The following is a 27138-nucleotide window of genomic DNA, read 5'->3' as shown; positions in this document are numbered from 1 at the left end:
AATAAGATATTTGTCATCTTTTCCATTTTTTTGTGATTTATGTCCCTCCTCTTTTCCTCTATCACTTTTTTCACACCTCCCCCGCTATGAGTCTCAACAATGTTGCTATGCTGATGCCTATATAGCTTTTACTTCTTTCTCGCAACGCTTTTATGTTTATAGTAGTATAGATTTTTTGATATAAAGAAGGAGTAGGCGCGCGAGTAGGCAAGCAGAAATACTCAGTTCAAGAGAAACTTATATTCTAATAGATTATTAGCTCCAACTAGACATGGAGTGTAAAAATGAATCAGACAATAAACGCTTTTTCATCGCTTTAAATGTATGCCTTAACGGCTTTAAAGTCTTAAAACATAGTATCAAACTTATGTACTGATAGTGCGAGTCCTTAACAATGTTAGTTGCTATTTAAATTTTCAAAATTGAAGTTTTTACTCAACAATTTTTCTCGGTTGAGAGAGATAGAATCTATTTTAGAAATCTAACTATTTCTTTGACTTCACGTGTACTGCACGTGTTCTTGCAAACGCAATTAATTTGTTAGATAAGCTGAATTACATGTTTCGAATGTTAGGAATTTCCGGTAAAACGTTTCCGGAAAAAACTACTTTGCTGAAAAAAAACAGTTTTAACAATATACATTCTGAGCACCTTCCACCTTTTACAATATTTGTATTTCTTAAATCTTCCGTTTATTTTTTCCGTGTTTCACTTCCTCCTTGTTTCAATTTCATCTTTTCAGGTAACAAATGGATAGTTGAAAAGAAAAGAAACGACACGAAAGAACCTAATCAAGAAATGCTGCCGTTAGTTCGTGAGCTTGTGTGCGGAAGCGATTACGAGGTGAGCAAAGAACAGAAAAAAGGGGAGAAGAGTACCAATGAATGTGTGAGGTGTTGTGTTTCATTGGTCTAGCCGGTGGAGTTTTTGATTGAGATATATAATAGTAGATGATTTAAGAACGTTTTTTTTTCTAAGCTTGGAACCATAAATATAAGAGTATTCAAGTCAAAAGTAAGAGTCAAAAGGCCAAAAATACTTATTAAAAATATTTTATAAAGGGACTTACCCAAATCAGTGAAACGATGAAGATTTAGTGATGAAACACCCGCCCAGGTTTTGAATTTGAATAAAATGTCGCCGTGGAGAATGAGAGCGCAGTTTCCGAAAATGTGATCTAAGTGCAATTCAAAAAGCGAAATGCATTTGGAGCCTGTTGTCATAGTAATAAAAAGCCCCATCGCTTTTTCATATAGTGAATTGGGAGGTTGAAATGAAAAGAGGATGACAGACAGATGAAGCACATACAAATTGTAGCTATAGTGTCAGTGCGGTTGAAGATTGTGCATATGAATGATGTACGATGTACATCTACAATTATTTTGAGCGCAGAAGAGCTGCGGGCGTTTGAAATATGACTATTACAAAAAATGTTGGTTGGAAGAAGTGAAAACGGGAGAATCATGAATCATAGTAGAGGGAGAATGAGAATAGTAAAGAAATTTAAGTGAAAGAATAGTGTGAATGTGTTGTGAAAATTTTGTATTCACTATAATATCAGCCTATTACGACTGTATTTCTAAATGTTTGTCGATCGGTTTTCAAATTGACAAAATTGTAACGAAAAACTATAAATTTGTACTTTCAGCTTCTTGAAAGTGGATGGCGAAACAGTACGAACATCCCACAAGTGACGAATTGTGGTCAACACACCGACTTCTCAACGATTCCAACAATATTTCTTGCAATATTCTCACCTGTGATATTCTACGAACTCTATAAAAGTCGCAATTCATCATTACGAAGCTTTTCACCGATATCTCTACGAATTGTAAGTTTTGCAACAAATACACATCTGTGATAATTATCTTATTCAGATTTTGTGTTGCCTACTTGTCGTTGATCTCACTGCTACCGTCATTTATGATTTTTATCTCCGTTTCACCCGTTCACCGATCTACAATCCAATTCACCTTTATGGTGACCTCGTGCAATATGCAGGTGAGTAGGACTATCTTCTTATTTTATGAAAACCGACTGAATTCCAGGTTTTTCTCTGGTCCTTGTCTTGACAATAGCTTGTAGGAACAGAGGAATAATCACATCCGGAGTTATCACTTTATACTGGCTACTCGTTGTTGTGTGTGGAGTACCGGAGCTGAGATACTATCTAACTGGATTCTTGTACAACGAATATGAAGTGGATCCGTGTCGATCAACATTATACATTGGATCGTTTGCGTTTGCTGGATTGGAACTCTTCTTGTGTTGCTTCGCAGACACACCGTCAAATGGATACGTTGGAGTAAGATTTGAAGGATTTTATTCAGTTTACACTACAAGACACCTGGCTATGACAAAAAAAAGTCTTCTTGTTAAAAAAACCGGACATGCTACGGGCCAATTAAAAAATTTTAACCAACGGCACGGTCGGTCCGGGCATCAGTACAAATATTTGAAATGTTCAATTTTTTTGAAAATTGATTGATTTTTTTGCTGAAAAGTTGAATTTTTGACTATGTTCTCAATTATCGATAAAAACTCAATCGTACTTAGGATTTTTGACTATTTTTGATAAAAATTTGAATCTTTTTGTTTTTGAGCCGACCGGGCGGAAATCGTGCAAGTCTGGAAAAAGCTGCAATATCTTCATAATCCAGCAGACCAAAATTTCAATAGAAGACTAATAATTAAGAAGCATACCTTAGTATTGTGAATAATAAAGTCATGATTTGACTAAAAATCAGATTTCTGTCTTTTCAGAAGAATTCTTGCCCAGAATACACCGCATCTTTCCTCAACCAGCTGACATTTGAATGGTTCTCAGGACTTGCCTATCTTGGAAACAAAAAGTCATTGGAAAAAGAAGACCTTTGGGATCTAAACGAACGGGATAAGGCTGAAAATCTCATCCCATCGTTCATGAACAACCTGAAGCCCCAAGTAGAAGGATACCGTCGGTTGATTAAGAAGAACCCTGAAGCCGCGATTCCGAAAAACCATCCATCGATTTTGATTCCAATCTTCAAAACATACAAGTTCACACTGCTGGCTGGTGGATGTTACAAATTGATGTTCGATTTGCTTCAATTCGTTGCACCGGAACTTTTGAGACAACTCATCAGCTTCATTGAGGATAAGAGCCAACCAATGTGGATTGGAGTTTCAATCGCTCTCCTGATGTTTTTGTCATCTTTGATTCAATCAATGATCCTTCATCAGTACTTCCATGAGATGTTCCGACTTGGAATGAATATCCGATCTGTATTGACTAGTGCGGTGTACACCAAAACCTTGAACCTGTCGAATGAAGCAAGAAAAGGAAAAACTACTGGAGCAATCGTAAATTTGATGTCGGTAGATATCCAAAGAATCCAGGATATGACAACATTCATCATGCTTTTCTGGTCGGCCCCTCTGCAGGTAAGAATTATTTCTGATTTGGTCTAGAAACTAAAAATTTTTGACATACAGATTCTCCTCTCCCTCTACTTCCTCTGGAAACTCCTCGGCGTCTCCGTTCTTGCTGGTTTCATCATCCTTATCCTCCTCATTCCATTCAACTCCTGGATTTCTGTCAAGATGAGGAACTGTCAAATGGAACAGATGAAGTACAAAGATGAACGAATCAAAATGATGTCAGAAATCTTGAATGGAATGAAAGTGTTGAAGTTGTACTCGTGGGAGAAGAGTATGGAAAAAATGGTTTTGGAAGTTCGTGAGAAGGAGATTCGTGTGTTGAAGAAACTATCGTATCTCAATGCAGCTACTACATTGTCATGGGCATGTGCTCCATTTTTGGTAAGATTATGTGGTGCATAATATTCGATAGGTCGTTGAGACCAGTTTTTGATCAGTCTCTCTGGTTTATCTAGACCTCTCTGTTTTATCTAGACCAACTCTATCAGGGATGTGCTGGACTAAACAGTTCGAAAATTTTGGAAATCGAAAATTTTCCGAATTTTATTCTCGGAAATTTCAAAACTCGGAAGTTCTCCGAATTATTTTTTTCGGAGATTCTGGATATTTCGGAAACTCGGTTTATCACATTCTTTTTTCAAAATCAATAAATATGCAGTAAAAACTAATAGTTTTGTTAGTTTTGACTCAGGTGTGTCGTTTTGGCACCGTTCACGTTGGTTTTGTCGCAATTTCTTTTGATTCCGCACAAATTCTTTTTTTAGCATCATGAAAATTACGAATATTTCTGAAAAAAGTTTTCCAAAAAAGTTTCCGAATGTTCCGAAAAAAAATCAGAAGTTTTCCAACGGAAAATAGCTCCGAAAAAAGTAGGAAATTTTGGAAATTTCGGAATATCCTATTTCCGCTCCTGCACTCTATTAAGACGAGTGTAATCACTTGATTTTACGTAAAATCTTTCATTTAGCAATGCCTTTCTTGCCTTACTCATAGAACAATAAGGAATCTTGTAAAACAACCAAACAACCCTCATGGGCTATTTTCCGTGACTCAATCTTATTGATTTCAGGTTGCTGTCCTCACATTCGGTCTCTACGTTCTCTGGGACCCCGAAAACAATATCTTGACTCCACAAATTACCTTCGTGGCTTTGGCTCTCTTTAATATTTTGAGATTCCCTCTCGCCGTGTTCGCTATGGTTTTCAGTCAGGCTGTTCAATGCGCCGCCAGTAACACTCGTCTGAAAGAGTTCTTCGCTTCCGAGGAAATGGCTCCACAGTCTTCCATTGCTTATGGTGGAACAGGTACTGATTGATAATGGAAATATAATTTATAAACAATCTCAATATTTCCAGACTCTGCTATAAAAATTGATAATGGAGCATTTGCTTGGGGTTCGAGGGAGGAGGACAAGTCTCTTCACGACATCACTTTCAACATCAAGCGGGGACAACTTGTTGCTATCGTTGGAAGAGTTGGTTCAGGAAAATCTAGTTTGTTACACGCTCTGCTTGGTAAGGCTTTGTACGTTTCCTATCCAAATTTTTTATTTCAATTCAGGTGAAATGAACAAACTCAGCGGAAGTGTCCAAGTAAACGGTTCAGTGGCCTATGTTCCACAACAAGCATGGATTCAGAATTTGAGTTTGAGAAACAACATTTTGTTTAACAAGCCATACGACCAGAAGCATTATCAAAAAGTTATTGATGACTGTGCACTTGTTCAAGATTTGGAGAGTCTTCCAGCCGAAGACAGGACTGAAATCGGAGAGAAAGTGAACTAATTTTTTATTGATGGCGACTATAATAATTTTTATTACAGGGAATCAACTTATCGGGAGGTCAGAAGCAAAGAGTGTCACTTGCCAGAGCTGTATATCAAAATTCTGAAATTGTGTTGTTGGATGACCCATTGTCTGCTGTAGACTCCCACGTTGGAAAACATATCTTTGAAAACGTTATCTGTAAGTTGAATCTTAAAAAATTAATTTATAAACTCTATTCTCAGCCTCTGCAACCGGATGCCTCGCCACAAAAACTCGTATTCTGGTCACACATGGTTTGACATACTTGAAACACTGTGATAAAGTTATCGTGATCAAAAACGGTACAATTAGTGAAATGGGAACATATCAGGAACTGATGAATAGTAACGGAGCGTTTGCGGAATTCCTCGAGGAGTTCCTACTGGAAGAGTCGAAGCATCGTGGAAGAAGTATTAGTTTTGGAGAGGATTCAAAGGAAGTCGATGAGATTCTTCGTGATTTGGATCAAGTTAGCCCGGCCATCCGTCAGCGAATTCAAAGTCAAATGAGTCAAGAAATCGATAACAATGATTTGAAAAACAATGAAGTAGTGCAAAATGGTCATCACAAGGAGGAGTCAGCACATAGTCCAATTGGCAAAAATGAAGAGAAAGAAGCACTTCTTGGAGCAAAACCAAAGGAGAAGACTCCAGAACCACCAAAGCAAGCTAAAACTCAATTGATTGAGAAGGAGGCCGTGGAAACTGGAAAAGTCAAACTCGAGATCTACATGTCTTATTTCCGTGCAATTGGAATCCCAATCGCCCTTATCTTTTTCTTGGTTTACGTTGCTAGCAGTATTCTGGGAGTGTTCAGTAACTTGTACTTGGCTAGATGGTCAGACGATGCAAAACGAATTGCACTTGCTGGAAATGTTAGCACCAGTGAGACACAAGTTCGCCTTGGAATCTATGCAATGTTGGGAATGGGACAAGGTGAGATTTTGCGTGTGCTGACAAAATGTACTGACAACATGCACTGACAAAGTGGCTTACACTGACAAAATACACTGACAAAGAAGCTTACACTGACAACATACACTGACAAAATGCAATGACAAATTACAGACACACTGACAAACTACAAATACCAAATACCTTACTATGACAAAACAATTGATTTATATTTTTATATATATTTCAACTATTTCAGCTACATCTGTTTGTGCTGCATCGGTCATCATGGCTCTTGGTATGGTCCGTGCTAGTAGACTCCTTCATGCAGGCTTATTGAGCAATATGATGAGATCCCCCATGGCATTCTTTGATGTGACTCCACTCGGACGAATTCTCAATAGATTCGGAAAGGTATACTATTAAAAAATTGAGAAGGAAAACTTTTTCACAAATTTTGACTAATTGTTTCAGAGTTAGTAGTCCTAGCCAAAATTATATGCTGAAAATTAAAAAAAAGGAGAATTAGGACGAATTGATCACTTCCACTTTCAAACCAAAAAAGCAATACAGATGCAATATACTGTAACACGCACGATTTGGTTCATTTCACATCGCAATACTATACAAAGATACTGAATTAGTATCAAAACCTAAAACTCAACCCTTTGTTGTTTGTTTTTATAATTGTTATAATGCTGCAACTAAATGCATACCGGGTTACACAATTTCAAAAATAAGTTTGGCAGGATATGGATGTGGTGGACGGGCGTTTACCGGACAATTTTGGCGATTTTTTGCTCACTTTTTCCGAATTAGTCGCCTGTGTCGTTTTCACCACTTACGCTACTCCTTTTGCAATCTTACCGATTGTTCTCGTCGCTATTGGATGTTTGTCAATTCTGGTGATTATCCATATTTTTTCAGAAATGTGAGAAGATTAGGGATAAAACAAGAAATTGGATGCAACGAATGTTATCCATAATTTTGGTCACTGTACTCCACTTCACAGTGACTAAATTGTCAGTGTGTGTTTCTACACTGACAAGTTTTTGACAGTGTGTGTTTCTACACTGACAAAATTTTGTCAGTGTGTGTTTCTACACTGACAAATTTTTGTCAGTGTGTGTTTCTACACTGACCAATTTTGAACATACCAGAATCCAATTTTGAGTTTTATTCTCAGTCTACCCTGCACGCCTTTTTTTCTCCGACTTCTATCTTCCCAGAATCAAATATCTATGTCTGACTCACCACCATGTCCTTGTCTGCAAAATTCTGAAAGTAAAGCCTATACCAGTAACTGGAAGACGTACAATAACCCCTTGTCTTGACCTTGTCTACGTTTTTTTACACGACAGGATATTGAAGCCATCGATCAAACACTCCCTCAGTCAATCCGTGCAATGGTTATGACAATTTTCAACGTCCTTTCGACGGTTGTAGTTATCATTTGGGCTACACCATGGGCAGGAATTGCTTTCTTCGTTCTTGGCCTCGTCTACTTTGTTGTCCTGGTACGATACATGTTTTTAACCAAAAACGGCTAACCCCCACCCTTTTTGAGTTTATATCGCATGACATATATTGTAAATATGGCGTGAAAAACATAAAAATATTGGAATGAAGTGTGAAGTGAAAAATGCATGAATATACAGCAAGAGTGAAATCTAATAAGTTCTGCGTGCAATTGTATTTTCATCCAGGACGTTGATGTGATCGATTCGAGACTTCCTGCCTGCATCATGACATTTGTTGGAGCAATAGTTCAAGGCGTCACTATATTTGCCGTGCCAGCATATGCTACACCTGCATCATTATTGCTCATCGTTCCCGTTTTATACGGATACGTCCGACTTTTGGTTAGCATGGTGTATCTCTTGCTGCATGGCATGATATGTTACTTACACCGTCAAAGTGTTTCAATTCGTCATTGTATTTCTGTTATAGAGAAGGATAGAACAGACTAGGAAGGTTTATCCTTCTCAATGTCTTATCGTTAGTTGTTTAGCTTGTTGACAGTAACTTTCGCGTTCTAAACTGAAGTGATTGCCCTATTGGTGTTGGTTACATGTCTTTTTACAACTCAGGATGTGGACGGCGTTGATACGGAAATTCCTCGCTCAATGTCAATGTTCATTCGGACCGCAGTGATGTCACTCGAGATATTGGCCATCATCGTTTGGGCGACCCCACTCGCCATTTCGCTTTTATTTCCTTTGTTGATTGTTTATCTTCTCATCCTGGTGCGTTGTTAGTGTTTTTGTGGTTTTTCTGTGACTTATTTAATTGTATTAATTTTTCAATTTCTTTACTAACCGCATGTCTCAGGGTGGTGGTTCATTCCACTTCAAACATCTCATATAAACTATTTTCAGAGATTTTATGTGAGTACCTCTCGCCAATTGAAACGCTTGGAATCTGCATCAAGATCGCCGATCTACTCTCATTTCCAAGTAAGTTTACGAAAATTTTTGATTTTCATCAATATAATCATATTTCAGGAATCCATTCAAGGAGCATCTTCAATCAGAGCCTATGGAGTAGTCGACAAGTTCATCAGAGAGTCGCAACACCGTGTCGATGAAAATTTGGCAACATACTATCCAAGTATTGTGGCTAATAGGTTCGCTTTTTTGGTTTTTCTGCAAAACTCGTTATTTTGTTTAGATGGCTCGCTGTTCGTCTGGAAATGGTAGGAAACTTGATTGTCCTCTCTGCCGCTGGAGCGGCTGTCTACTTCCGTGACTCTCCCGGTCTATCTGCTGGTCTTGTTGGACTATCTGTATCTTACGCGTTGAATGTGAGTTCCTGGCATTTAGAAATTCTCATAAATTATTGATTATAGATCACCCAAACCCTCAACTGGGCCGTCCGAATGACAAGTGAACTGGAAACCAACATTGTCGCTGTAGAGAGAATCAATGAGTACACTATTACTCCAACCGAAGGAAACAATTCCAACAGTTTGGCACCCAGTTCATGGCCACAACGCGGAGAAATCTCCATAAAGAACTTCAGTGTCAGATATCGTCCTGGACTTGATCTAGTACTTCAGGGAGTCACTGCTCATGTTGAACCAAGTGAAAAAGTTGGAATCGTTGGTAGAACTGGAGCAGGAAAAAGTTCATTAACCCTGGCACTTTTCCGGATTATCGAAGCAGATGGAGGATGTATTGAAATTGACGGAACCAATATTGCGGATCTTCAATTAGAGGTATTTTTGTCATTTTGTCCCACTATGCTAAATTTTTTTTCAGCAACTCCGCTCTCGTCTTACAATTGTTCCACAAGACCCTGTTCTATTTTCTGGAACAATGAGAATGAACTTGGATCCTTTCGATGCATTCAGTGAGTCAAAGCCTCATCAACGAAAACTGATTTTCTAAGAAAAATAAATTTCTAGGTGACGATCAAATCTGGGAAGCCCTGGGCAACGCTCATTTGGAGTCATTCGTCAAATCTTTGCAAGAAGGACTTCATCATAACATCTCTGAAGGTGGAGAAAACTTGAGGTGAGTGAAATTCTGTATATCTTTGCTGAAAATGAGAAAATCACAACAATATTATATTTGGGCTCCTGTGTTGCCGCTACAGAACAAGTTGACGGATAATTTTGTATGTAGCTTGTAGAATTTTGGTTTTTCAATTTTTCGAATGCTGATTTTCCAAAAATGATGCCTTTCTCAAAGAGGAATTAAAACAAAAAAGTTTTTCAAAAATCAATTGCGCTTGTCCACGAGTAGTACACGGCCGCCTGGCCTAGGGAGCGCACACTAGGCGGCCATGTTGTTTTAGCCCGTTTGCATTGAGAAGTTGGGGGGATGAGGGTGAAAAATAAGATTTTGATAGCTGTAAAAGAGAAAAAATGTAAGAATTATTAGACGACTGAATCCGATGAAAAATCGGGGCGCTCAATTTCTATCGGTTTCAGTGTTGGACAACGACAACTCATCTGTTTGGCTCGTGCTCTCCTTCGTAAAACAAAAGTGTTGGTTCTTGACGAGGCCGCTGCTGCAGTGGATGTGGAGACTGACAGTCTTCTTCAGAAAACGATCAGAGAACAATTCAAAGAATGTACAGTGCTCACAATTGCCCATCGTTTGAATACGGTTAGTCTAAATCTTACCTTTATAGAGTTGCTTCTGCCTGTGGTAATCAAAATATCGTAATACAAGCAATTTTTTTAGGTTATGGATAGTGATCGCCTTTTGGTGTTGGACAAGGGACGAGTGGCTGAATTCGACACACCGAAAAAACTTCTCTCCAACCCCGACGGAATATTCTATTCGATGGCAAAAGATGCAAATGTTGTGTGAAAACCCATTCGAGTATAAAAAAATCTAATTAAACTTTTACCAAAAAGCATAATGATTCCCTATTTTTGTCATTTTCTTTCTCTTTCTTATTTGATACTTTTTTTTTGAAATCAACTTTATTTAGTTTCCATATCGACCCCTTTTGTCTTTTTTTGCTAAACTTCCCCGTTTTCTCATATTTCTCAACTACAAAAATCAAAAAATCGTGAGTTTTAATAAAATAATTTTTCTACATGTTGTTTAAAAATAAAAAGTAACAAAGTGACTAAACGCGGATTTGATCGGCTATAACCGTAACATGTTCACGTTTCAAAGCATATAATTTGGTAAAAGCAATTGTAGATCACCTGTCTGGAAACATGTTATTTCAGCATTTTCAATTTCAACTGACCGAATGCAACAGGAATTATTATGAATTCGACAACATTGAAGGTGAAATGACATTGCGTGGAATGCAAAATGAACAAGATCGAAAGTCAAAGTATGGAAATATCACTTTTGCTTTTCCCACACATTAATTGAAGCCCAAGACACTAGTAATAATCGAAAATGTTGCCTAGTGGACCTTGATATTTTGATTAATTATTTTGATGTCTTGTTTCTTTTAGACAGCCGGTCAAAACCGAATGATTTGAAGAATACACATTTAAAGAACAGAGTACTATCATACTGTGAAAAAAATAAAGTTTCGACAAGGATTTTCAAAAAAAATTTTGGCGGGAAAAACACTTTAGTGCATTTGTGAACTAAAGTGTTTTTCCCGCCAAATTTTTTTTTGAAAATCCTTGTCGAAACTTTATTTTTTTCACAGTAGAGTCCCATCCACTCTTCTCTAGTCTCGTATGTCCCTTTTCTCTTTTCTGACTGCTGAAGTTTGCTCAAACTTTGTTATTTCAGCTCGCCCGTTGCTTTTTTTGGTGCAAATGTGAGCTTTCAGAATGTGTGCGAGTGATATCAAGATTAGCTTCTCAGGTTTTTTGTTTTCAGGAGGGCTATCCAAAATCATTTTTTATAGATTCCATTTATCCCCTTCCATGAAATTTCAAGTTGCATACTTACACTCTCGAACTTTTACAGGGCTTAACCTTAGGGTTGAAACTTTGGAACGGTTTTTTTCAGGGAGGAGTGACGAGCACAAAACAAAAATTTGGGATATGTTTAATCAAGATGTCCTTAATGTCTGGTTGCAATTTGGAACGATTCCAAATTTTGCGAGCCCCTGAGGTTCCCTTGCTAGAGAGATTAGTTTTTTATAGAATATAATGTGTTTCTGAAGCTCCAATAACTGATACAGTTCACAAAAATTTTGTAAACACAACATCAAGTACAATTACTTTTGTACATACTATACTATACTCCAATTCAAGTACGACCAATGTTAATCCCTGTTAACATGTCCTTCAAATCTTGCATCGGAATATTTCGAAATGTTCTGCTGTCGTGTTAAACATGATTAATTCCTCGCACAACAAAGAGTAATAAACCAGAAGATCAAGTCCACTCTCCCTCTTCTTCCTCCATCTTCCTCCTTTATTTCGAAAATTTTCGTTTTGAGGGTCACTCAAATCTGTCTAAATACTCATTATTTCGAAACATCATCATAAAAAAAACCTTTTTGAATAGTAGGTTTGTGTTGTTGCATTGCGCAATCCGATCGGGACATTGCGAAATCTCAAATCTCGTCGACAAATACACACACCAACTGAGTTTTTTAGTAGAGAAAGAGAGGCGGAGACAACTGGACACGAAATCACAAAACACGTACCCCTTTTCGTAGTAAAATGTGGTTTATGCCCGTGGTACTTGCAGATACACTCCTCATTTTTTCTCACACGTCTCATGGTGATGTCGGCTCATATATAAAAAATTCTCTCTGGAAATTTCGTTTCTTTTTTCTGTTCTCTTGTTCTCTTAGTAGTGATCATGTTTATAGAAAAAGGAAACATGACAAACATGTTCTGTGAATTTTTGTGAATAAATACAAGCCTGTTATTCAATTATTCAGACATTCACCAGGAGTTTTTTCAATTCTTGAATTTTTTTCCAGAATACACGTTCAAAATTTTTAGAATTTTCTGATAGTAAAACTCTTTTTAACTTTGAATACTATACAAAACATTTTTGATTTGATAAAAAACTCTTCTTCTCAGCATTGAGTCATACACAATCGCCATTCATGTGAGAACACATTCAGAAAACCAAAATACGAAACATCTCCACCACTTCTCTCTTTCTCTCTGCTCATTTTGTCCTCTCTTTCCCTTTCTTTCACTGAAATATGAGACATCAACAACCATTCCGCTGGAAATAATAATAATAACAATATTCAGGTGACGTTGAGGGTGACCAGATTAACATCCGACTGCTGCAAACGACTAACCACCCTCAAAAATGCTTCCGTTGGTTCGTGAGCTTGTTTGCGGAAGCGACTCCGAGGTAAGGTGCACTTTCTAAGAATAATTTGAAAAACTGTCTGCCAAAAAATGAGAATAGGTCAAAAAAGCGTCAAAAAATATTACCGCCAATGTAAACTTTTGAGCAGAACAAATATAACGGATTCGGTTAAAGGGGTTTTTGCCGTTTCTTGACACAAATCATACAAAATAGTATAGAGAAACCACAAAAACTACGAAACTTCATGGAATAATGTCTTTCCAACTACGATTTAGCTAGGGAATGAAATACATGGAAAATGTGTTAAGAAAAAAAACAAACCCGTCTAAAAAATGCATAATCTACAGGCGTATATAAAAAATTGAAATTTCAGCTCCTCGAACCAGGTTGGAGGAACCGGAGCAGCCTTCCTCAAGTCACAAATTGTGGTCAACATACTGACTTCTCAACAATACCCACGTTATTCCTTGTTGTTTTCTGCCCAGTCCTAATATATGCACTTTACCTTTCTCGAAATGGTCCGCTCCGTTGTTATTCACCAATTTCTTTACGAATCGTAAGTTTTTTCAAATCAAAATCTAACAAAAATAGTAAATGTTACAGATGCTGGGTTCTCTTCTTGTTGTCGATCTCTTTCTGACGGTTATTTACGACTTGTATCTCTATTTCACCCAATCACCCGTCTTCGACTATATCCATTTTTATGGTGACCTCGTACAGCTGGGAGGTTTGTTTAGATCACCGAAAAACCATCATTTCTTAAATTTTGAATCAACATTGCAGGTGTTTGTCTTGCACTCATTCTCACGGTCGCTTGCAAAAACAAAGGAATAATCACATCAGGAGTTTTAACGCTTTATTGGCTATTAGTCATCATTTGTGGTGTCCCAGAGCTTCGATATTATTTGAGTGGATATATTTATAAGGAGTACAATGTGGATTTGTGTCGATCGACTTTGTACATCATGGCTTTTGCGTTGTCAGGATTGGAATTATTTCTGTGTTGTTTTGCGGATCGTCCATCAAATATGTACAAAAAAGTATGAACGACTTCCCAGCATTAGATTTTTAAAAATAATGAGATTTCAGGAAAAATCTTGCCCAGAATATACCGCTTCCTTCATTAACCAACTCACGTTCCAATGGTTCTCAGAACTCGCCTACCTTGGAAACAAGAAGTCTCTTGAAAATGAAGACCTGTGGGATTTGAACGAACGTGACAAGGCGGAAAGCCTTATTCCATCATTCATTAATAACTTGAAACCTGAAATTGAAGAATACCAACAGAAAATCAAGAAAAATCCTGAAGAAGCTGTTGCAAAGAACTACCCATCTATTTTCCGTCCGTTATTTAAAACTTACAAATGGACTATTCTTGCTGGTGGCCTCTATAAACTCATTTTTGACCTACTTCAATTCCTGGCTCCCCAACTTTTGAAGCAACTTATCGGATTCATTGAGGACAAGAACCAGCCACTCTGGATCGGTGTTTCCATTGTCTGCTGCATGTTCATGTCGTCATTTTTACAATCCATGCTGCTCCATCAGTATCACCATAAAATGTTCCGATTGGGAATGCAAGCTCGTTCAGTTTTAACGACTGCAGTGTACACAAAAGCATTGAATTTGTCGAATGAAGCAAGAAAGGGAAAAACTACTGGTGCCATTGTCAATTTGATGTCAGTGGATATTCAGAAAATTCAAGATATGGCTCCAATTCTCATGCTTTTCTGGTCAACCCCACTTCAGGTTAGTATTTCTTTTCAGAAAGTGAACATCATCCACAATCGAAAACTTCAGATTTTCCTTTCCATCTACTTCCTCTGGAAACTTCTTGGAGTAGCAGTTCTCGCTGGATTTTTGGTATTGATTCTCGTTATTCCTGTTAATGGAATCATTGCCAGTCAAATGAGAAAATGTCATCAGGAACAGATGAAGTACAAAGACGAGAGAATCAAAATGATGTCTGAAATCTTGAATGGAATGAAAGTTTTGAAACTCTACTCGTGGGAGAAGAGTATGGAGCAGATGGTTTTGGAAATCCGTGAGAAGGAACTCAAAGTTTTGAAAAAACTCTCTTATTTGAATGCCGGAATCGTGTTCTCATGGATTTGCGCTCCATTTATGGTAAGTTTTTGGGTTTTTTTCTGTAATAGAAAGTAAAAAATCCCGATTGTCAGGTGTCTGTCATCTCCTTTGTTGTCTACGTCTTCCTGGACCCTGAAAACAATGTTCTCACCCCTGAAATCACCTTTGTGGCACTGTCTCTATTTGACATCCTTAGAATGCCGCTTGCCATTATGGCTATGGTTTATGGAGAAGCCGTTCAGTGTTCTGTTAGTAACGGCCGTCTCAAGGAGTTTTTCGCTGCTGACGAGATACCTCCAAATAACAGGATTACTCATAAAAACATTGGTAAGTTCTCAAGTTTCTTTTTCGGGTGGGAGTTAAACGAATGAGTAAACGGCTGGCAACAGCAGATGCGCGAAAGTCTAAGAAAGCGGAAGGAAAGAGAGAGAATGATACATTTTTTGCTTAACGGTGAACATTCGAATTTATTCTGCCGGTGTAGTATGCACACCATTCTTGTCAATAGAGCGCGGATGCATTGGTAATCTGAAAATATTCACTCAAAATGGTTAAAAAATGAAAAAACTTAAAAAAGGACTTTTTTTCTTCAAAACAAGAATTTTTCCGGGAGACGAAAATAAAACGAAAAGGTTTTGTCTTCATACCCCCGAAAAAAGTGCATTTTTTAGCGGCAACCCTGCTCTGGATGCATTGTGGGTTATTACATCATTTATAACTATTTACAACAGCGTTTGACTTTCAATTTTCAGATTCTGCTATCCACGTGGAAAATGGATCATTCTCATGGAGTTCAAAAGAAGATCAGACACTACATGACATTTCTTTGTCTATCAAACGTGGACAACTGGTCGCTATTGTCGGGCGTGTTGGATCAGGAAAATCCAGTCTGCTTCATGCTCTTCTAGGTGAGACACTCACTTGGATTCTCAAAACTTCTAATTTTTTTCTCAGGAGAAATGCATAAAATTTCTGGAAGTGTTCAAATCAACGGTTCGGTTGCATATGTCCCACAACAAGCATGGATTCAGAATATGACATTGAGAAACAATATTCTTTTCAATAAACCGTACGATGAGTTGGATTATGAGAACGTTGTGAAAAATTGTGAGCTGAAAGAAGACTTGGCCGCTCTCCCCGGAGGGGACCGCACAGAAATTGGAGAGAAAGTAAATACAATATTTTTTGGACTTTTCATGGTTAAACAGAAAATGTTTCAGGGAATCAATCTATCTGGCGGACAAAAACAACGAGTATCGCTTGCGAGAGCTGTATATCAAAATCCAGATATCGTGTTCTTCGATGACCCACTCTCTGCTGTAGACTCACATGTTGGGAAACACATATTTGAGAATGTTATCTGTAAGTTCCACCAGTTTTCTACTGATCACTCTCTTTTTCAATTCCAGCTTCTGCCACCGGTTGCCTTGCCACCAAAACTCGTATCCTGGTCACTCATGGTTTGACATACTTGAAACACTGTGATAAAGTGATAGTTCTGAAAGATGGAACTATCAGTGAAATGGGAACGTATCAGCAACTCATAAGCAACAACGGAGCATTTGCGGAATTCCTCGAGGAATTCTTATTGGAGGAGTCTAAGCACCGTGGAAGAATTGCCAGTGTTGGAGAAGAATGTGAGTGTTCTTAAATCTCTTAAATCCAAACAAAATAAATAATTTTCATCTTTTTCAGCTGGTGAAGTCGATGAACTCCTTCGTGATTTGGGGCAAGTCAGCCCAGGAATTCTCCAACGTTTTGAAAGTCATCTCAGCCAGGAATCTGAACGTGAAGAGAAGTCCGCCAGAGATTTCCGCTTGGAGTTCTCAAGAGAAAACAGTCGAAAATCTGTCCTTCTCCACAGCCCTACTAGTAAGGCAGAGGAGACGGAAGCACTATTAGGAGCTATCATGGAAGAGGATCAAACTGAAGAAAAGGAACAATTGATTGAAAAAGAGACAGTTGAAACAGGAAATGTGAAGTTCGAAGTGTATCTCGCCTACTTCCGCGCAATCAGTATCTCCATCACTATCCTTTTCTTTGCCGCTTATGTTGGTAGCAGTATGCTCGGGTTGATGAGTAACTTCTACTTGGCCAAACTTTCGGATCATGCGAAATCCACAACTTCATCTGGAAACGGATCATCTAATAGTATCAAAACTCAGTTGGGTATCTATGCAGCACTGGGTATTGGACAATGTAAGTTTTTTTTAAAACTTTCCAGCGGATCTCTAATTTTTTGATATTTTCAGCATTGGTTGTATGCGTCGCTTCTATCATTTTGGCGCTTGGAATGGTTCGAGCTAGTAGACTATTGCATGCTGGGCTTCTCAGAAACATTATGACGTCTCCAATGGCATTCTTCGATGTCACACCTATTGGTAGAATCTTGAACAGATTTGGAAAGGTAAGAAAATGCGTGAAATTGGCTATGGAAAATTGTTTTTTAAGGATATCGAAGCAGTTGATCGCACTCTCCCTGATGTCATCCGTCATATGGTTATGACTATATTCAGTGTGATCTCCACACTTGTTGTGATTATGTGGGCGACACCATTCGCTGGAATTGTCTTCTCTATTCTGGCTGTAATTTATTTCTATGTTTTGGTGAGCTTTTCAAAAATCTGATCATCCACTTTATCTATATTATTCAGAAATACTTTATTAGCACTTCTAGACAGCTAAAACGTCTGGAATCCGCTTCAAGGTCACCTATCTACTCTCATTTCCAGGTAAACTTTATTTTTAATCGAAAAAATAATAAAATTATGTAATACAGGAGTCTATCCAAGGCGCATCCTCAATCCGTGCTTTCGGAGTCGTCGACAAATTTATTAAGCAATCCCAACAACGTGTGGATGACCATCTGGTGGCATATTACCCAAGTATAGTTGCCAATAGGTAAAATGAAAGTTGAATCGGCATTTCTAATCACAATTTGTTTAGATGGCTCGCTGTCCGTCTGGAAATGGTGGGTAACATGATAGTCCTCTCCGCTGCTGGAGCCGCTGTCTACTTCCGTGACTCTCCCGGATTATCTGCCGGACTTGTTGGATTATCTGTGTCCTACGCACTTAATGTAAGCTATTTCGAAAATAAAATCTAACTGAAATATATTTTAAGATCACTCAAACCCTCAACTGGGCCGTCCGAATGACAACTGAACTGGAAACCAACATCGTAGCTGTTGAAAGAATCAAGGAATACACTATCACACCGACCGAAGGAAACAACTCCATTAATCTAGCTTCTAAAGCGTGGCCGGAACGAGGAGAGATCGCCATCAAAAATTTCAGCGTCAGATATCGCCCTGGATTAGAACTGGTACTCCACGGAGTCACTGCTCGTATCGAACCAAGTGAAAAAGTTGGAATTGTTGGAAGAACTGGAGCAGGAAAAAGTTCATTGACCCTGGCACTTTTCCGAATTATTGAAGCAGATGGAGGATGTATCGAAATTGACGGAACCAATATTGCGGATCTTCAATTAGAGGTATTTTCAAGAATTTTTCCGAAGGTTATCACATTTTTTGTTCAGCAACTCCGCTCTCGTCTCACAATTGTTCCCCAAGATCCCGTGCTGTTCTCTGGAACAATGAGAATGAATTTGGATCCATTCACGGCTTATAGTGAGTTATTTATTTTTCCAAATCGTTCTAAATGTCACAATTCAGGTGATTCACAAGTGTGGGAGTCGCTCAGAAACGCCCATTTGGAGCCGTTCGTGAAATCTTTGGAACTTGGACTTCAACATCACATATCTGAAGGTGGAGAAAACTTGAGGTGAGTGGAATCTTGTATAATTCAGCTGAAAATGAGACATTCTTCACAAAATTCTATTTCGGCTCCTATTTTGTCGCTACAGAGTAGGTTGGCGGATAATTCTGTATGTATCTTATAGAATTTTGGTTTCTCAATTTTTTGAATGCTGATTTTCCGAAAATATTGCTTTTATCGATAAGGAATTTGAGAAAAAGATGTTTCGAAAATAAATTGTGCTTGTTCACGAGGAGTACACGGCCTAGTGGCCTAGGGAGCGCACACTAGGCGGCCACATTGATTTAGCCCGATTGCATTGAGAAGTTGGGGGATGTCTATGTGTAGAGGGTAAAAATAGGATTTCGATAGTGGAAAAAAGGAAAAAAGATTGAATTATTGAAGAACCGGTTTAATTTCGATTGTTTTCAGTGTTGGACAACGACAACTCATCTGTTTGGCTCGTGCTCTCCTCCGAAAAACAAAAGTGTTGGTTCTTGATGAGGCCGCTGCTGCAGTTGATGTGGAGACGGATAGTCTTATCCAAAAAACAATCAGAGAACAATTCAAAGAATGTACAGTGCTCACAATTGCTCATCGTTTGAATACGGTAGGCATCCTATTCTTATTTTCATTCAGACCGTTGCATTTTAGGTACTTGACAGCGATCGTCTGCTAGTTCTCGATAAAGGACGTGTGGCGGAGTTTGATTCACCGAAGAACCTTCTTGCAAACCATGATGGAATTTTCTACTCAATGGCCAAAGATGCAAATGTTGTTTGAGTTTCTCACAAAAGTTCCAAACCAAAGCATAAATGTTGATAATTCTTATTTCATAATCACTTAATTTGTTGATGATCTTTCATTTCTGTGCATTATAATACAAATAATACATAATGATTATAACAATAAATATGTTAATATTAATGTTCACCTCTCATCATCCGTTTTGCAATTAGTGTCTCATTTTTCTTGGCGTCTTGTATGTTGAGTAGGCTGTTGATTATTTTGAAGAATGGATTTGACTCTGTTTCTAGTGCAGAACATTGATCACCAGATCTGAAGAGTCCCACACAACATCCTCTCCAGAGAATATGGAATTCAGAGTTATTAATAAGGAAGTTGGTGCCGTCTGGGCACGCAGAAAAATTGCAGGGTCGTTTTTCTTCTTTTCTTAAATCAAATGAAATATTTTTTCCATGATATCATGCAGCTGCTTACCTGCAAGCCTCTTTTTTGCACTCTCGCTTTCTCAATCGGTGTCCACATCCACCACATTGTTGTGAGCACTCCCCTTGCCATTCAGACCAAGCACCACAACCGCATTCTGAAAATTCACAAATCAGGGCGTTTTAAAATCGAAGATAACACTATTTTTACTATGTTTAACCAAAAACTTGAAGGATTGGTGGGTGATTATTGAACTTTTCACAACAAAACATACCCAAAACACTATTGATAATATCTGGGGCTTGTGTAGATGGGAGAACTCCAACGAGTGGGTTGATTGGTGGAATTCTGAAAAAGATGAAGTTTCATGGAATGTAGATTAGACAGTTTTTACAAATTTTAACACATTTTTAGCCATTATTTTAAAATTCTACGTTGGGAGTGTGTCAAAACCATTAGGAGTAACTGTAAAACATTCAAGAATCGGTAGAAAACTCACATTGTTGACAAAGTTGGGAAGAGAGTAGCCGCTGTGCTTGGAATAGTTATATCAGTCTCTCCTGTCACAAATGTTGGTTGTGTTGGAGCAGCTGTAGTCGTTACAGTTGTTGATTCCGTTGTTACAGTTGTGGCAACTGTTGTGGTAGTAGTAATCGGTACTGTGACAAAAGATGGTGGGATCAATGGGACAGTGATCGGTTTCCGTGTGAAGAACTGCTTCTTGGATGTCCTTCTTGGAAGAGTTGTTGTTTGAATTGTCGTTGGCAGTGTGATAGTCGTTTCTGGCTCTGGTTCTTTAGTAGTTTCTTCAATTTCAGGTACTGGAGCGGTAGTTGGTGGCATTGGTGTGACAACCTTAATTTACCAATGAAAAAGTCTAAATCCGTATAGCAGAAAACTCACTCCTTCCGGTTCTCCCAAATTCGACCAGAACTTTGCTTTAAACCCAACACCACTTGATCTATACCCTCTCATTATGATAATCATTTCATTTTTGAAGGAAATAAATCGGTTCTTGGGTAGTAGAGAACAACAGAACCTCGCACCAGTCAATCGCTTGTCACTATGATATTTGACTTCCACGTAAGCTTTGTCACATGTGTCTTCACAAAGGAAATCGAAGTCTCCCTCGAACTCCATGAACACTCTGCCTTCTGAAAATAATAGGTGGCCTATTAGTTGACAGTATTCGTTGCTCACCTATTGGAGCCGCAATAATCCAATTACATTCAGTATCCAATGGGAACTTATCAGGGTAGTTGGGACTTGTGATATATTTTACTTCTTTTGTAGCAAAAATCACACCACCACATTGAGAATTTGACGGGTAGACCTGCTCACAAAACCTGCCCGATAATCCTTCAGGGCATGCACACGTTGAACAATTATTAGGATGTGGGTACCCATTTCGGAGACATGGGAGATCAGGACAAGATTCTGTACATCCGTAGGCCATATTGATCTAAACATTGCAATAAAAGTACATTTTGGCAAGTGATGCATACCGCTTGATAATCCAAGAACGATGGACCCGCTCTCTGTCCGATAGTTGATTGCTGAACTCTCTCCAATGTTCTGATAGTGGGAGTGTACGGGTCAGAGGCGAAACCATAAGCACCATAATGCATCACACTTCCTGAAATCACATATTGATGATAATTGGACTATTCAAGTGGCAAACCTGTGTCATAAGGTAAGTTGTATGTTTCAGCGTGATTCTCTCCAACTGCTTGAAAGTTATTCCACCTTGACAGAGGTATATTGTTGTAGTTAATGGCAATGTGTCGTTCCTGAAAACAATTGTTATTTTCAAAAATATCAGAGGTGTTCTAGAAATGGTCAGTGTCCCTGTGGATTTTGACACTGAAGAGGTTCCGTGTAAAACCTTTTGTCAGTGTAACTCCACATGGTCAGTGTAAATTTTTTATCATCAGCTAAGAAAATACCAACCGCTAACTATTAACATCCCAAAATGTGTGCTCACCTGATCTGGTCTTGCTTGTTCGTGGAATATACCTAATGAATGGCCGATTTCGTGACTGATAATGCCAACCACATCACATCCCGGTGTAGAAATTGAAATTCCCTGTAATACAACTATCTAATTAATGAAAAAAAAACTTCATAAGACATACTTGTGTTCCACCAACTCTTCCAACAAACGAAGAACATCCTCCTCCATCGAAAAACTCTAATCTGTCAACATTCGGTCCTCCTTCTTCAAATCGAATGCAAGTGTGTTGTTGCCACAAAAGCATTGCATTTCTAATTTTTTGCCTTGTTTGAAAAGGTATACTTTCTGCATAATCAAAACTAATCGGTCCCTGTGTGTCCCATTTCTTGTACAATGGAGTTCTTCCAATCTGCAAACACGAATTAATTAATATTCCTGACCCAAAAAATATACCTTTCTCTTTTCTCGTTTACCCTCTGTAAACTGATCCTCAATTATTTTGACTTGCTGTTCCGATAGGTCGACGTCTCCTTGAAAATACTCGTCAGCGTTGTTCACTGCCAATTCATCCTGTAGTCAGAGAAAAAAACTGGTCTCAATATGTGTCAAGGTGTGGTGTGTTGCATGATGACAAACGATAATATTGTTTCTAGGAGGAGGGTGAGAACCATCATAAATAGGTTGATTCATCAGTTTTATGAGTTTTTGCGAACTATTTGCTAAGTTTTTCTGAACTAAAATAGCTCTAAAATTCAAAAAGTAGAATAACTTACATGATGAACCCCAGCATTCGGATTTCTTTGAATGTTGTCAAACACATTTACTGAATCACTCTGTATTAATGCATTGTGTCTGAAAAAAAGTGATCGTTACTTATTTTTTCTTTGCTTACTTTTACAAGTTTGGACCTAGTATTATTGTACCGTTATATATAGAAAAGATAGAAGAAAAACAAAATTTCAAACTGTAACTTTAAATTACACTTTACCTTTAGTTATTGTGACCAACCACCATTATTTGAAACTAAAATGATTACGAATAGCCAGGGCCTATGATAAAGCATCAAAATATTACAAAAAATTGTAAAAAGAAAGATATCAAGGACAGGTTTTTGAATTTCATGGTTATCAAAAATGAGGATCGCCATATGATCACAAAACTTTTTTATTTTCAGAAAACACTCTCCGAAATGTGATTCAATGCCAAAAAGTGCTCAAAACTGACCTCTCCGCCTCACCATTCAACAGTTGCTTGACTCTTGTGAGGTGTTTCTTGGAAGCCTTCTGGACTCGCGCCGCCGAAATTGATGAAAAAAGAAGGCAACAAAAACAGGAGGCAATAAGAATGTGTCGACGATGGCTACGCATTGGAGAGAGAGAAAGCAGCGCTTAGGCTTTGGCTTCTGCCGATCGGCTGCCCTACAGACAGTAGTTGAGTGATTGGCTTTTCGTTTTCATTCCTCTCTTTTTCACATCTTCTCTATCTTTCATCTCTTGCTTCTTCTTTCTTCGTTTTTCTTCGCGAATACGTGAGTCATCTCTTATTCTGAAGATGTCCCTCATCGGTTCAGCTGTAAAATTCTCAGGTTTCTCCCCCTTCTCTCGTCTATTGGCATACAGGTTTCACTTCTCAAGGTTTTGTGTTGGTTTCACCTTGCAGTAACTAACCATTGTTCCAAATAAGTGATGATTCAGAGACAAGGGGCTTTATCTAAATGTTTTCTCGAACTTTGATTACAATTCTAGTGATGAACAAGTGACGTGTGATAATATTGAGGAAGTGATAAGTACTATATGCAAAAATTCCTTAAAGGGGAAACAGTCATACACTATCTTTAAAACTCAAAGATCCGAATTGTAGTTACAGTGGGAATTCATTTTTTAATAAAATTCTTTGTCATTTTTTGAAAATTTAAAGTAAAAGTGATTACATATTCATATTTTAATTGAATTTTAAAGTTTAGTCAAAAACAATGCTTTTTTCAAAAAAATTTTTTTTTTTTAATTCAAAATTTCAAAATTTTCTGGTTACAGTGTCATTTGCCAAACTATCTTTCATTTCTAGCTGTTTTATGGCTGCATGACTCCAAAACGTTTTGGGAATTCTCTGACTGTGACTCAAATCAGCCACTCTGTCCCGTTAACGACCCAAAAACCCAACTCACTTCAGAGTCTTACTCTCGGCCTCCTCTCCCCATTAAGACAAGAGAAGAGCTCATTTGAAATGTTCACACACTTGCATAATGTGTCGTTTCTATTCACCAAGAACAGCTGTAAGCAGACAACGTCTCTCCATTATGACCCACTTCAGACTACATATGTATGCCTACTCCAGAAGTGATTCCGTCCACAATTGGTAAATGCGTTTTTGTTCTGTTGAGCAGTTCTATCCGGAACTAGCCATTTTTGTCATTTCTTACTTTGCGCGTCTCAGGATTCTCCCAGAGATATGTCTCGCGAGAAAGCGAATGCTCGAGAGAGATGTCGTCAGAAATCGTGAGTTTATTTTAAAAAGTCAGTTAGAGTAAAATGTTACCACCTGTCTGTCATATCTTCTGATATTTTAATATTTTTCAAATAATTAGTTTGTAGGAGAAATATTACTCAAATTCTAACATTTTTCGTGGTGTGAAACCACCTCTGAACTATTACCCTTAAAAATAATTATGCTTTTATTTAATCTAATTATCCTCATTTGAAGAATCGGCAACGCATTCACCATATTGCGCAACCATCTTCCTAAACAATTACGGGATCGGAAGCCATCTAAAGCGGAGACTCTCAAATCGGCAACGCAATATATCTCTCATCTTCTTCAAGTTTTGGAAAAAGATATAAAAATGGAGATGAATGGGCAACAAAGTGAGTGATTCACACATGTTCTACAGTTCAAAAAAATTGAATAAAATATAAATAAGAATCTCCTCAAACAGTTCTCGATATGCTGGACTCTCATAACATTTTTTGAATAGCAGAAAATCTAGATTATGCATATCACAAAGTATGAAAATGATATGTACGTTCCAGACTCAATGTCGCCAACTGCTTCAACACCAACACAAAGTGATGACAACGAGTATGTCGGATATCAGAAAGGTGTTTGGATGCCTCCCCAATGTCAAAATCCATACAATAACCCGTCGTATAACAGCTCATAACTTTCTCATCTTCTGGCTTTTCAATTTTGAACCCGAGTTAATAAATTGTATTTGATGAGATTCGAAATTTCTGGTGCTGCACTCAAGAAAATGGGCAGATAAATAGATTGTAAGAAGAAATAACGCGGAGAGGTAAAGCGGGTAACTAAAATAGCACGTTTAGTTATTTATATATATATATATATATATTGAGCGCATTTAAAGTTTGACAACCGGTTCAGTCAAAATTTACATGATTGTAATATAAATATTAGGATTTATAATGAGCGTGGTTTTCGAAAAAAAACAAAACATAAGTGACCTACAGAAGACAATAAACATATTTTGGGTATTGTTCAGATTTATTGTATAATTTTATCGTTCACAGAAGAAGCGCACATAATAAAAATATGCCATTTTGTTAGACACTCATAGAAGCTCGGCAGGTAGGACAGCTGTTGTTCCCTTGTAGCCAGTGTTCAAGGCACTGAAATTATCAATATTTCTAGGTTTTAATAATTATTATGTTTTTTTTTTCAAAAAAAGAGGGAAATGGTAAACATTGAATGTAAATTCTTTTCCGAGTATAATTCTATACTTTGGGAAATAAAAGAGCATAACTCACACTCTTATGAAATCTTCTTCGACAAGGAGTACACTTTTTCAAACGCATCTCTTCCATACAAATTGCACAGGTCGTGTCTTCCAATTCAGATTCTAGAGTCACTTCTGGTTCAGCTGTTTTTTGTTTCAGAGCTATTTCTAATTCGTGTTTCAGCACTGTCAGATTTTCCATTTCTTGTGTCATTTCGTTATTGACCATTTTGACAGTACTGTTCTCCTGTTGTAAGGTATTGTTTTCGTTGATTAGCAGTTCCACGTATTCTATATTTTCCGCATCAGTCTTCAATTTTTCTTGAGAGACTCTGAGAAAAGAAAAATGTCATTTACTTAAAATTAGTTCATACCGAAAAACCTGTAATAGAGGTGCGCCTAGCGGTGCCTGCTCGCAGCGGTATATCTGGGTTCCCTGAGGAAATTTGCTAACAGACAAAATATACCCTAATATTCATAAACTATTTCTTCAGTCAAAACAATCATTACATTATTAAATACAATCAAGATAGGATACTCCAAACTCTTGCTAGCGGGTTCGCCTCTATCATAGGTTTTACGGTAATTCACCACAACTCACTTATCAAGTTCATTTTTTAATTCTTCACATTGAACACGAAGAATTTCCAGCATGTCTTCTTTAGATTCTGTATCTAATTTCATCATTCTGGTTTTCTCTTCATACATTTCTTGTTTATTTTTGTTTTCACTGTCTTGGTCGGTCAGTTTTTGGACCTCTGATTTTAATTTTTCGTTCTCAGCATCCAATTCTTCTATTTTGGACATTAGTTCATTTTCTTTTTTGTTATAATCGTCGATTTTTTGCAGAGCTTCCACGAGTTGCCTTAAAAATAATCAATGCTCTATTCCCTTATCATTAAAACGTTGAACTCACTTTTTCATTTTTTCAAACTCATCACCTTGACTGGTAGTGACAGGCAGTGGGAATACAGGAACGTTACTCGTAGATAAAATATCAGAATTTACCGTATTAGTTTTTATGACATCTTCTGGAACATATGGCGACAAAGGTAAAGGAAATTTCATGGGACCCATTCCTCTTCGAGCAGGTGATGGGAAATGTGCCCGCGTGAATACTGTTGGCGGAGCTTCTATATCCAAATTGCTCATTCTTACATTGATTTTTTGTATGGTTTAAGTTAGTTGTGGAAAGAATACATCAACTGAAAATGGTCAACAAGGAGAGGAGGCTTGAAATGATAACGTTTATTTGTTCAACGGATTCGATGTTTACCAAGACGGAAAAATAATGAAAAAGAATTGGTTTTCAAAATTAGTTTTAAACGAAAACGGAGTTTAAAAAAAAAGAGAATTTCACATAGAAATCAAGAGTCAAGAATCTTCTTCATACAAATACCACAACTGTTTTCAGAGCTTCTGGAGATGTTTCTGATTTAATCGGTTTATGGTACACGTTTCATGCCATTGAAATTGTTTAATAGAAAGGACATAACTAAACAGATTTCCAAAATTTCAATCAGCTGTTTTTTTCAACATCCATTCCTTTTTGGGTTATTAGTTTTGGAGAGATTAATCAGTAGTGGTGTTTTCTTCACTGTATTTTTCTA

At 37.7% G+C, this 27138-nt stretch overlaps 5 protein-coding genes across 5 annotated transcripts; 3 read left to right on the top strand and 2 right to left on the bottom strand.

Annotated features, from left to right (window-relative positions):
• Positions 1-798: 798 nt before the first annotated feature.
• On the top strand, positions 799-10437 carry GCK72_022174 (uncharacterized protein; the record flags this gene model as incomplete). The annotated part of the gene is made up of 22 exons (XM_053734689.1): positions 799-843; positions 1649-1831; positions 1878-2001; positions 2049-2305; positions 2764-3423; positions 3475-3801; positions 4490-4724; positions 4776-4934; positions 4981-5195; positions 5243-5384; positions 5429-6160; positions 6378-6532; positions 7480-7635; positions 7825-7980; positions 8497-8574; positions 8623-8744; positions 8789-8921; positions 8967-9335; positions 9379-9469; positions 9525-9633; positions 10053-10230; positions 10309-10437. The coding sequence occupies 22 exons, from the start codon at positions 799-801 to the stop codon at positions 10435-10437; spliced, it is 4755 nt and encodes a 1584-aa protein (XP_053578255.1).
• Positions 10438-12828: 2391 nt separating this feature from the next.
• GCK72_022173 (uncharacterized protein) lies at positions 12829-19457 on the top strand (the record flags this gene model as incomplete). The annotated part of the gene is made up of 22 exons (XM_053734688.1): positions 12829-12873; positions 13205-13387; positions 13435-13558; positions 13615-13871; positions 13921-14580; positions 14632-14958; positions 15012-15246; positions 15672-15827; positions 15874-16088; positions 16140-16281; positions 16329-16556; positions 16615-17118; positions 17172-17326; positions 17371-17526; positions 17574-17651; positions 17699-17820; positions 17866-17998; positions 18043-18411; positions 18457-18547; positions 18593-18701; positions 19107-19284; positions 19329-19457. The coding sequence occupies 22 exons, from the start codon at positions 12829-12831 to the stop codon at positions 19455-19457; spliced, it is 4596 nt and encodes a 1531-aa protein (XP_053578254.1).
• Positions 19458-19597: 140 nt separating this feature from the next.
• Positions 19598-23165, bottom strand: GCK72_022172 (uncharacterized protein; the record flags this gene model as incomplete). The annotated part of the gene is made up of 13 exons (XM_053734687.1): positions 19598-19847; positions 19896-20001; positions 20119-20192; positions 20344-20699; positions 20748-20998; positions 21045-21306; positions 21350-21480; positions 21526-21634; positions 21829-21930; positions 21980-22207; positions 22252-22368; positions 22572-22650; positions 23023-23165. 13 exons carry the CDS (start codon positions 23163-23165, stop codon positions 19598-19600), a joined length of 2208 nt encoding a protein of 735 aa, XP_053578253.1.
• A 1081-nt stretch (positions 23166-24246) lies between these two features.
• Positions 24247-24955, top strand: GCK72_022171 (uncharacterized protein; the record flags this gene model as incomplete). Its single annotated transcript, XM_003106896.2, has 3 exons — positions 24247-24293; positions 24499-24659; positions 24825-24955. 3 exons carry the CDS (start codon positions 24247-24249, stop codon positions 24953-24955), a joined length of 339 nt encoding a protein of 112 aa, XP_003106944.2.
• Positions 24956-25355: 400 nt separating this feature from the next.
• Positions 25356-26680, bottom strand: GCK72_022170 (uncharacterized protein; the record flags this gene model as incomplete). The annotated part of the gene is made up of 4 exons (XM_003106872.2): positions 25356-25421; positions 25560-25860; positions 26130-26393; positions 26445-26680. 4 exons carry the CDS (start codon positions 26678-26680, stop codon positions 25356-25358), a joined length of 867 nt encoding a protein of 288 aa, XP_003106920.2.
• Positions 26681-27138: the final 458 nt, after the last annotated feature.

The sequence above is a fragment of the Caenorhabditis remanei genome, chromosome X (assembly GCF_010183535.1).
Source record: "Caenorhabditis remanei strain PX506 chromosome X, whole genome shotgun sequence".
Lineage (NCBI taxonomy): Eukaryota > Metazoa > Nematoda > Chromadorea > Rhabditida > Rhabditidae > Caenorhabditis > Caenorhabditis remanei.
The sequence above is the reverse complement of the archived record's forward strand: the minus strand, read 5'-3'. Positions and strand labels throughout refer to the sequence as shown.